At 42.9% G+C, this 11765-nt stretch overlaps 1 protein-coding gene across 3 annotated transcripts in view; it reads right to left on the reverse strand.

Annotated features, from left to right (window-relative positions):
• Window positions 1-1294: 1294 nt before the first annotated feature.
• Window positions 1295-11765, reverse strand: part of mboat2b (membrane bound O-acyltransferase domain containing 2b) — a 70100-nt gene continuing 59629 nt past the window's right edge. For all 3 annotated transcript variants that reach the window (XM_046297928.1, XM_046297931.1, XM_046297930.1), the window contains 7 exons: window positions 11497-11683; window positions 10927-11119; window positions 9350-9453; window positions 8957-9021; window positions 7696-7828; window positions 6214-6365; window positions 1295-2939 (listed from right to left, as the gene is read on the reverse strand). In XM_046297928.1, the coding sequence (XP_046153884.1) occupies window positions 2762-2939; window positions 6214-6365; window positions 7696-7828; window positions 8957-9021; window positions 9350-9453; window positions 10927-11119; window positions 11497-11683 (1012 nt within the window). In that variant the 3' untranslated portion in view covers window positions 1295-2761. The remainder of the gene's footprint in view (window positions 2940-6213; window positions 6366-7695; window positions 7829-8956; window positions 9022-9349; window positions 9454-10926; window positions 11120-11496; window positions 11684-11765) is intronic.

Consider the following 11765-nt stretch of genomic DNA (forward strand, 5'->3'; position numbering starts at 1 on the left):
CGTAGCCTCTGACGACTCAGACATACTGTCAATCAATTTTCCACTCCTATTTATAGTGTATCTTTATCTCGAAAAAAACAACTTTTTTATGTCATGATCATCAGAAAATTATCTTGTGATCTCGACAAAACACATTTTGTTATGTCCTGATCATGCGATAAATCAATTGTGATATCTACATAATGAGGGAATTACTTTTGTATTGATAGGTTCTCTCTGGATTTTCGTAATAAACCGTTTATTATGCGCATTTTTTTCAGATTAAAACCAGAGCGCAATGAAGCATTGCACCCAAAATGTAATTGTAAAATCTAAAGTTCAGTATGTTTCCATCACATTGTAACTGTTGTGTTAAATAACAAATGTGCCTACTCTGGTTTTGACACGTGCGCTCTAACCCAAACTCGCAGTGTGGGTATGCTGTGTGCTACATGATATTATGGATAAAAGCGAAAATGTGTATTTGTCAAACGGTAGTCAAGAATCGATCATCATGGCATCAGAATAAGACCCTCGATATTTATTCTAAATGATCATTAAGATCACCGTGAAATTCATCATAATTTATTTCATCAGTAGACTGATAAACTGCGTGATATCCGAAATCGTAGTGGGAGGACCACACACCATATCATCATGTGACTCCAAGTTTACTTCGATATGATAGTTATTACATCAATATTTGCGCATAAAGGTGTTTCCACCGCCATTTCTCGCATAATTACTTTGAGACTCAAAAAGATCCCACCATGTCGAACGAACAAATGATCTGTCTGCATTTCTAAAATTGCACCATAACTTCCTGTTTCCATCACAGCTGTCGTGATTTTTATAGGGTATGACTTTACTTTCGTAAAAACTGGATGGAAACGTGGTTACTGACACAGAGGCTGGTGCCTGTGAAAAGCTTTACAGGCCTACATTTCTGAGCTCTGACTGGTTTACCTGCTAGCAGTAGTACTAATACTGTGCCTTAAATAGACCCACCTACAGTGGCCTATGTGGAGGTAATACTCTAGCCAATCAAACAGTGCTGTCAGGGAGTAAACAAAAAATGTGTCTTTGACTTGTAAATTAAGCCTTGCAGGTTGTAAATTGGGGATCTTTAAGTATCTTTTTTTTCAATCATGCCCTGCTCAGTAATCTTGTCCACCAGCCAGCTCTCTCTCTGTCAAATTTATATGGTAGCAATTGAGCCTTATGACAAGGTTCTCCTGTGTAATAACACTGTAATAAGAACAATTACACCACAGTTATTCATTTGCCTTTTGCATATCACACTTACTATGTCAAGTTGCGAAAAGATCAATATTTTAATCACATCATATACAAAAACAAACCATCCACATCATCCACATGAACAAGTAGCGCGGTTGGCTGAGGGGTTAGGATGAGCGCACCATTCTCCTTTCACCAGGGCCCCAAGCAAAGGTTTCTCACAATTACCATAGTTAACTCACAATAGACTCAAGAAGAAGTAGGTTTAGTTTTCACTTCCCCCTGTAATGAAAATAGAATCAGAACTGTCTGAAGAAGAGGAGTGTTCATAAATACTGTAATGTTGTCCCTTTCACCTCCAACTTAACAGCATGTCAGGTTGATTTTCTTACCTTAACACCACCTTTTCACCTTTGTCGAACATACCACAAGTCCATTGGAATCACATAAATAACAAGTACATGAAATGACAAAACATTGACCTCTACACATGGAAATACTACACCATCTTGCCTCTCACACTACTGACACATATAAATCATGAATAAGTAGGAGTTAGTAACTACTCTTGGTGCCGTTATGTAAAAATCATACAATGACTTAACTGAATAAAACAGCAGTTAAGTCAGCCCATAACATCACTCAGTAAAAGCAAACAGTCTAGAGTAGGTCCTTGGATGTCACCATATCCCTAAATAGTGCACTACTTTTGACCAGGGCCCTTAGGGCTTTGGTCAAAATAACTGTACTGCTGTATGTAGGGAAAGGGGTGCAATTTGTACACATTCCATGTTGAGACTATGAATCATATCATGTAAAAAGACATTGAGGACACTGCCATCTTGTTTTCCTTCTCTTTAATTCTTCTAACTTCCTGTATCATAGAGAAGTTAACTTACATTTGCTTTTCACCAGGACTAAAACACTAATTTGTTACCGTTAACTGAGAGAACACTTCAGTCTCACCCACCTGATACTAAAATCTGTTCACCTCAAGTGAGAAACACAGCCCAGACAATATCCAATGTGAGAAGGATACACAAAAGCTTTTTAAAAAAAAGATTGTGGAGAAAGAGACAAAGGGTATAAGGCAAGTCTGCATACTCCCATAATACAGTAATAGTACAATACTGGCATTTCATCACCGGGACCCATCCATCCCACTCCACCCCAGACACAAATCATCATAATACAGTAGAGTTGCATCCCAAATGGCACCCTATTCCCTTTGAAGTGCACTAAATAGGGAATATGGTGCCATTTTGGACATATCCCAAAGCCATACATCCTTCCCTCCATGGTGTGGCTGCTGCTCAGTCTCAGTGCCATGTGACTGAATGAGAATCATCATCATCCCACTCCAAAACAGAGACAAACAGAGGCAGGTTGGTCAGGTTTGTCAGAGTTTGTTTGTTAGAATCTACTCCTCTATCCACCTCGCTCTCTCTCTTTATACGTGGATTTAATACAGTGTTGGACAGTCCCCTGCAGTCCTCGGTGCTAGTCTCTCTGTGTGTCCACCGTTAGCTGGTCTGGTTCTGCTTCATGTGGCCTTGTTCTTCTTGTTGCAGTTGCTGTCTGTGGAGGTGGAGTCCAGGTGGGAGAGGATGGGGGCCAGATGCAGGCCTTTCTGCTGCTCTTTCAGGCGCAGGTGTCGGGGCTTGACTGGCAGGGCTACGGCCAGGAGAACACAGCCGATGTGGACGCTGAAGTACCAGGACCTGGGAGGGGAGAGGTGGGATGATTTAGGGATCAATATAAGAATCAGAATTTGACAACTTATAACAAATATTGCAAGGAATTTCTTTTGGTGTTGGACACCGAAAGTTCACATCAACTATCACAACAAGTTCATTCAACTTCTCAGAAAGGTGGAAAAAAGCTACTGTGTAAGGATAATTATTGTCAACATCAAATGTGTTATGTCCTTGACTATTCTCAGAGATCAAACATCTAATCTCTCTAGAGCTTGCTAGCGCTATTCGTATTATAAATTCACTGAATAAAAATATAAAATGCAACAATTTCTAATATTTCACTAAGTTAGTTCTTAAAAGAAAATCAGTCAATTGAAATGCATTCATTAGGCCATAATCTATGCATTTCACATGACTGGGAATACAGATATGCATCGGTTGATCACAGATACTTTTTTTTTTAAAGGTAGGGGCGTGGATCAGAAAACCAGTTAGTATCTGGTGCGACCACCATTTGCCTCATGCAGCGCAACACATCTCCTTCGCATAAAGTTGATCAGGCTGTTGATTGTGGCCTGTGGAACGTTGTCCCACTCCTCTTCAATGTCTGTGCGAAGTTGCTGGAGATTCGTGGGAACTGGAACACACTGTCGTACATGTCAATCCAGAACATCCCAAACATGTTCAATGGGTGATATGTCTGGTGACAATGCGAGCCATGGAAAAACTGGAACATTTTCAGCTTCCAGGAATTGTGTACAGATCCTTGCGACATGGGGCCGTGCATTATCATGCGGAAACATGAAGTGATGGCGGCGGATGAATGCCACGACAACGGGCCTCAGGATCTCGTCACAGTATCTCTGTGCATTGAAATTGCCATTGATAAAATGCAATTGTGTTTGTTGTCTGTAGCTTATGCCTGCCCATATCATAACCCAACCGCCGCCATGGGGCACTCTGTTCACAACGTCGACATCAGCAAACCGCTCGCCAACACGACGCCACACACGCTGTCTGACATCTGCCCGGTACAGTTGATACAGTGATTCATCAATGAAGAGCACACTTCCCCCAGGGTGCCAGTGGTCATCGAAAGTGAGCATTTGCCCACTGAAATCGATTACGATGCCGAACTGCAGTCAGGTCAAGACCCTGGTGAGGACGACAATCACGTAGATGAGCTTCTTGATGCAGTTTTTGACATTTTGAGCAGAAATGATTTGGTTGTGCAAACCCACAGTTTATAATCATCTGTCTGGGTGGCTGGTCTCAGACGATCCTGCAGGTGAAGAAGCCAAATGTGGAGGTCCTGGGCTGGCGTGGTTACATTTGGTCTGATGCGGTTTAATCAGCTTCTTGATATGCCACACCTTTCAGGTGGATGGATTATGTTGGCAAAGGAGAAATGCTCACTAACAGGGATGTAAACAAATTTGAGCCCAACATTTTAGAGAAATAAGGTTCTTGTGCATATGGAACATTTCTGGGATCTTTTATTTCAGCTCATGGAACATGGGACCAACACTTTACATGTTGCATTTCTATTTTTGTTCAGTGTATTTCTGTCAGAAGGACTAATGGTCCTCTACATTTCAGCGAGAAATTAGACTGTTGGTCAGAGTTTTAGATAAAAACACAAGGTCAAACTATGAATACTTTTTTTTTTAGACCTGAGTGAGGTAACATACTATTCTCTGGATGTGCACTACCCTATTGCCTATAATGTGCACTACTTTTGACCAGAGCCCTATAGGATGCCATTTACAGTTGAAGTCGGAAGTTTACATACACTTAGGTTGGAGTCACTAAAACTCGTTTTTCAATCACTCCACAAATTTCTTGTTTACAAACTATAGTTTTGGCAAGTCGGTTAGGACATCCACTTTGTGCATTACACAAGTCATTTTTTCAACAATTGTTTACAGACAGATTATTTCACTTACAATTCCAGTGGGTCAGAAGTTTACATACACTAAGTTGACTGTGCCTTTAAACAGCTCGGAAAATTCCAGAAAATTACGTCATGGCTTTAGAAGCTTCTGATAGGCTAATTGACATAATTTGTGTCAATTGGAGGTGTACCTGTGGATGTATTTCAAGGCCTACCTTCAAACTCAGTGCCTCTTTGCCTGACATCATGGAAAAATCAAAATAAATCAGCCAAGACCTCAGAAAAAAAATTGTAGACCTCTACAGGTCTGGTTCATCCTTGGTAGCAATTTCCAAATGCCCAAAGGTACCACGTTCATCTGTACAAACAATAGTGCGCAAGTATAAACACCATGGGACCATGCAGCCATCATACCGTTCAGGAAGGAGGCGCGTTCTGTCTCCTAGAGATGAATGTACTTTGGTGCGAAACGTACAAATCAATCATAGAACAACAGCAAAGGACCTTGTGAAGACGTTGGAGGAAACCGGTACAAAAGTATCGATATCCACAGTATAACACGTGCTATGTCGACATAACCTGAAAGGCCGCTCAGCAAGGAAGAAGCTACTGCTCCAAAACCTCCATAAGAAAGCCAGACTACAGTTTGCATCTGCACATGGGGACAAAGAACACCATCCCAACCGTGAAGCACGGCGGTGGCAGCATCATGTTGTTGGGGTGCTTTGCTGCAGGACGGACTGGTGCACTTCACAAAATAGATGGCATCATTGGGGGAGATTATGTGGATATATTGAAGAAACATCTCAAGATATCAGTTTAAGCTTGGTACCAAATGTGTCTTCCAAATGGACAATGACCCCAAGCATTCTTCCAAAGTTGTGGCAAAATGGCTTAAGAACAACCAAGTCAAAGTATTGAAGTGACCATCACAAAGCCCTGACCTCAATCCTATAGAAAATGTGTGGGCAGAACTGAAAAAGCGTATGCGAGCAAGAAGGCCTACAAACCTGACTCAGTTACACCAACTCTGTCAGGAGGAATGGGCCATAATTCACCCAACTTATTGTAGGAAGCTTGTGGAAGGCTAGCCAAAACATTTGACCCAATTTAAACCATTTAAAGGCAATGCTACCAACTACTAATTGAGTGTATGTAAACTTCTGACCCACTGGGAATGTGATGAAAGAAATAAAAGCTGAAATAAATCATTCTCTCTACTATTATTCTGACATTTCACATTCTTAAAATAAAGTGGTGATCCTAACTGACCCAAGACAGGGGATTTTTACTAGGATTAAATGTCAGAAATTGTGAAAAACTGAGTTTAAATGTAGTTGGCTAAAGTGTATGTAAACCTCTGACTTCAACTGTAGGACACAAACATAGTTTCTTGCCACTCACCTGTAGAACTTCATAGAGGGCCCGACAGACAGCAGCACAAAAGGCACCACAGTGTAACAAATGGCAATCTGGGTGCCCGCCCACGTGATCACATCGTAGACTAGCTTATGTGACGGCGAGCCCAGAAAGTGTGGCCTCACGTTGTGTCTCATCTGGAGAGAAAAAAAGAACCAAAGCAATGAATTCAGTGGAGCAAAAGAAGAAGTGAGACAAAATGTATAAACAACCCTTCTAAATCTCCTGCTCTGCCCTTAACTCTCTCTCTTTCTCTCTCCCTTGCCAAGTTCACATTTCCCATATCTAAGGTTGTGTCCTGAATGGAACCCTATTCCCTTGATAGTGCATGGGCCCTGGTCAGAAGTAGTGCACTATATAGGGAGTTGTGTACAATTTGGGATGCAGCCAAGAGTCAAGTTTTCAACTGGACTTTCTCTCTCGGCTCATCCATCAGCGGTGATCTGCCTCGGTGAGTCTCAATGTGACTCAGGTGATGCTCCATTAGCCTGATTCCTGCCCTGTCTGCTCTCCATCTGTCTGTCTGGCTGGCCTGTTATCTGTGCAGTCTAGCAGCTGGACCCAGGCTGCGTCCGAAATGCCACCGACTCTCTACACACAGTGTACAAAACATTAGGAACACCTTCCTAATATTGAGTTGCTTTTTATACCCTCAGAACAGTCTCAATTCGTCGGGGCTGCTGGCTCATGTTGACTCCAATGCTTCCCACAGTTGTGTCAAGTTGGCTGGATGTCCTTTGGGTGGTGGACCATTCATGAAACACACGGGAAACTGTTGAGCGTGACCAGCAGCGTTGCAGTTCTTGACATACAGTACATGTGTGCCTGGCACCTCCTACCCTTCATCTGCACTGATTGAAGTGGATTTAACAAGTGACATCAATAAGGGACCATAGACTGACCAGGTGAAAACTATGTCATGGAAAGAGCAGGTGTTCCTAATGTTTTGTACACCGATAGGGACCAGGGCTCTGGTCAAAAGTATTACACTAAGGAATAGGGTGCTATTTGGGATGCAGATCTAGTCTCTAATAAATATGCTACTTCATTCAGGCTACGCCTTCAGAGCACAAAGTCTCCGTGGTGGACTAACTATGAGTGATCCCTTAACCCTCACTGATGATGCAGAAATAAAGAACCATCAGGATGAACGTGGCATTTTGTTTTATCGGGATATCTATGGTGATAGCTGAAGTCATTGACATAAGAAAAAAAATGTAATTTCTTTAAGCGGATACGGTGAATCACTTTTTTTTCTTCTTTTTTTAAAATCGGTGCTTTTGAAAATTTTAGGGCTTAGTGAGTCTCGACAGAAACAGACTTGAGTGAGAGAGAGGCCAGCTTGTGCCTGAGTGTCAGTGTTTGTTTTAGAAGGGGGAGATATGGAAAATGAGAAATATACAGAGAAAGGGAGAAACATAAAGAGACACAGAGAGAGCGAGAGAGAGATACAGAGACAGTACTCACGGCGCGTGCAGCCAGTGTGACCACAATGCCGGTGAGGAAGGTGAGGTAGTATCCAGGATATGCTCCGTGCCACATGGCCGACAGGATGAAGGTAGCCGCCGTGGGTTTGTAGGGACAGCGCTCGTAACACACCCTGTGCGCACACACACACACACACACACACACACACACACACACACACACACACACACACACACACACACACACACACACACACACACACACACACACACACACACACACACACACACACACACACACACACACACACACACACACAGGTTCTATGGATTTCTATTTTTTCTGCATCCATTGATAGCAACCATTAGTCTATGTGATTAACACATCAACCATTAGTCTGTGTGAATTTACACATCAACCATTAGTCACAGCTAGAGCTGTGTTAATAAAACAAGGGCGGATCCCGAAGGGGCCGGATCTTTTTACAAAAATGTCTGTAAAGTCCAAATAGTTTGAGCTAAAAACGATTAAATAGCCATCTATGAAAAGCTGAGACTCTCACGAACATGCATGTTTTACACTAGGATGCTCACAGGCTAAACAAGAGTCGTTAGAAGGTAAGGGGTGCTTCTACATAGAAGATCATTGGATATCCCAGTACATAGTGTCCATAATACTATAATAAACTCACATAGTTGAGGTCACAAACTCCACACAGTTGTCACTGACTAGCTGGATATTCATTTCTTACAGAGCAAACCATTTCTGTACCTACATCATTTTCATCAGGTTTTTGCTTTGGCAGACTTTTTTTGTGTGTGACGTGTCAACAAAACTCATGAATGCAACCATTTATGTCAAATTGTTTTTTGTTGTACTTGTAGCCCTGGTTGTCCTGAAAAGAAAATGGTGAAATACTTCATTGTGAGGCTAAATATGAGGGCTGTACATTCAGATAAATGAAAGTCTGATTTTTGCTGGGGTCTCAGAACTGATAGGGTTACTGTTAGTGCTAACAAAATCCACTAGGTGGCACACTTTTACACAGACAGACAAGTCCCCAGTGCCATGAGTATAGGCACATCCACAAGTTATTTAGGGCACACCTCACATCAAATAAGAATAAAGTCTCAACTGTAATTACTGTATTGTATTTAAATGTATTCTATTTAAATGTATTTAAATAGTATGTACAATGTGGCTGCAAACTGGTGTTGATAATTAGAGAGAGAAATGGATGAAATTACACTTTGTGTCTTTACCAATTACAGACCAATCCTGGTTTCTTTTGTCTCTGTACCTTTTGAGCCAATGTGCAGTCTGTATATTCCAGTTGTCGAGGAACATCTTAAAGCTGGTGGCAAACTGGAACCAAGGAGAGAATGAAAACATCAGTATACAGTAACTTTAGCTTGGATTCGAGTTATGATAACCAAATTTTTCTATTTTTATTTTACCTTTATTTAACCAGGCAAGTCAGTTAAGAACACATTCTTATTTTCAATGACGGCCTGGGAACAGTGGGTTAACTGCCTGTTCAGGGGCAGAACGACAGATTTGTACCATGTCAGCTCGGGGGTTTGAACTCGCAACCTTCCGGTTACTAGTCCAACGCTCTAACCACTAGGCTACGCTGCCGCCCCACTGAGACATGAATGAAGACAAATGACACAAAATACAAAATAAATCAAACCTCAATATCCGTTATCCTCAGATTGGAGATGAGATCCCAACGTGGTGAGCCGTCACTGGTGTATCCGTTGAACCCAAAGCCTGCTGCGTTGTTGATGGCATCGGCTGTTCAGAATGACAACACGTACTTCAAGGAACACCATCTCCATCCACTCACACATGTCCCATCTGCACCGTCATCCATCCTTCAATCACTTGTATTTTATAAAGCCCTTCTTTACATCTGCAGTTGTCACAAAGTGCTTAACAGTTACCCGGCCTTGACCCTAAAGAGCAAGCAAAGCAGAAGTGAAAGCACAGTGGCCAGGAAAAACTCCCTAGGAGGAAGAAACCTTGAGCAAAACCCAGCTCAGAGGGGATGTAATTGCATCCACAAAGTGCACCATTTATTAGTGATGATAATATCATTACAGACATTCATTTATGTTCTTAACATCAGATCATCCTAATAACGGCGTATTAATATCACAGTGCAGGACAATACAGAAGCTATACATCATGTTTATGACCAGTAAAGTGAAGCACCATATTCCTTTGAGCTCCTGCAGAAGGCAGTGTGGAACAACATGACAATGAGGCGGTGCATCCGTTCCCTGTGTGTGTGTGTGTGTGTGTGTGTGTGTGTGTGTGTGTGTGTGTGTGTGTGTGTGTGTGTGTGTGTGTGTGTGTGTGTGTGTGTGTGTGTGTGTGTGTGTGTGTGTGTGTGTGTGTGTGTGTGTGTGTGTGTGTGTGCATATGTGTGTGTGTGCGTGCGTGCATATGTGTGTGTGTGCGTGCGTGCATATGTGTGTGTGTGTGCGTGCATATGTGTGTGTGTGTGCGTGCATATGTGTGTGTGTGTGCGTGCGTGTGTGTGTGTGTGTGCGTGCGTGCGTGCGTGTGTGTGTGTGTGTGTGTGTGTGTGTGTGTGTGTGTGTGTGTGTGTGTGTGTGCGTGTGTGTGTGTGTGTGTGTGTGTGTGTGTGTGTGTGTGTGTGTACAGAGAAGCACCGAGTGAGTCCCACCTCTACCTGCTTGTTATCCCCATACTCTCACACCTTGCTGCAAACAAACACACGCATGCACACCTTGTTACAAACACTTCCATGATTAATTCAGCCCTCCTCTCGTGTAGACATTGCAGACCCTAAGATTAACAAGGCCATATTTTGGATATCGGTGAGGAGAAGCTGAATTTCTGAAGTCAAGGATGCTACCTCCATTAGAAATGTTTCAAATACAACCGGCACATTAACAGTTCAGGGAAACTAAACTGCTGATCGAAGTTGGCCTGATTTCATCACCTTTAAAGCTCATCTGTTCTCAGTCTGGGAGGAGTTACTTGTCAACATTGAATAATGGAGGATATTATAGCTAAGAATTGTTTTCAGGGTCAATCAATGAAAACAAGCCTAAAGATGGAGCTTTACAATGGAAAACTGTCTACAACTACATCGCGACTCTCCTTCCTTCTCCCACACTCCCCATCATGGATTTGAAAGTGTTGGATTGGTTTAAACATTGGTTGAAGGGCAAGTGCACACTTCGAAAGAAGGGTGGAGAATCAGACGGCAGCCTATGGAAGAGAGAGAAGACCCACCCAGTGTCCAGACGAAGTAGTACTTGGGCCGGGTGGTCAGCATGGACAGGTAGAGGTAGACCACCTGGGCGTAGAAGGGCGTGGTGGCGATGAAGTCGTCGTCGATGTTCCGTTCCACAGGGAACACTTTACACACGGACAGGAAAACCATGAGGGAGAAGAAACAGGTGGCCAGTTTACGGACGACTTCAATCTGAGGAATGGGAGGGGGGGGGGGGGGAAACGTCAGCCATTAAAAACCGTGTGTCTCAAGTGGAACTCTGTTCCCTATATAGTGCACTGCTTTTGACCAGGGCCCATGGGAATAGGGTGCAATTTGGGACGCAGCCTCCTTGAACTCACATCGGCTATGTATAATTGAGCTCTTCGCAAGAAAGACAAATGACAGCCATGTTGCTATTCCTTCAGTGAATAGGGAATACTCTGCATTTACTACACAGCAATGGTGTCCTCTTAGAAATAATGTTTCAGACAAGCATTGGTAATAGTTGGCATGTTTTAAAAGCAGAGCATGCTGCCCATTTGGTAACTTTCCAAAACATCATAGTGGCATTTGAGACCAATGCTTACGTTTGGGGAGGGGTCAGTTTGTTTGTGCCTGCCATTGGCCTTCCCATTTGTCTGCTGGTCTCTATGGCGACGGCAGGGCGTACCCTCAATGAAGGCGATGTAATCGTTGTAAGAGCAGGTGGGGCCGGCCAGGATGCCCATGAAGTTGCAGTTGTAGCTGAAGTACTCAAGCAGACTGGGCATCCTCCTACAGGGGAGGATGGAAGAGACACAGAGACAGTCATAACACAGTCATTACAGTGAAGGGGGAGACAGTCAACATAGAGATA

The sequence above is a fragment of the Oncorhynchus gorbuscha genome, linkage group LG14, assembly GCF_021184085.1.
Source record: "Oncorhynchus gorbuscha isolate QuinsamMale2020 ecotype Even-year linkage group LG14, OgorEven_v1.0, whole genome shotgun sequence".
Taxonomy (NCBI): Eukaryota; Metazoa; Chordata; class Actinopteri; order Salmoniformes; family Salmonidae; genus Oncorhynchus; species Oncorhynchus gorbuscha.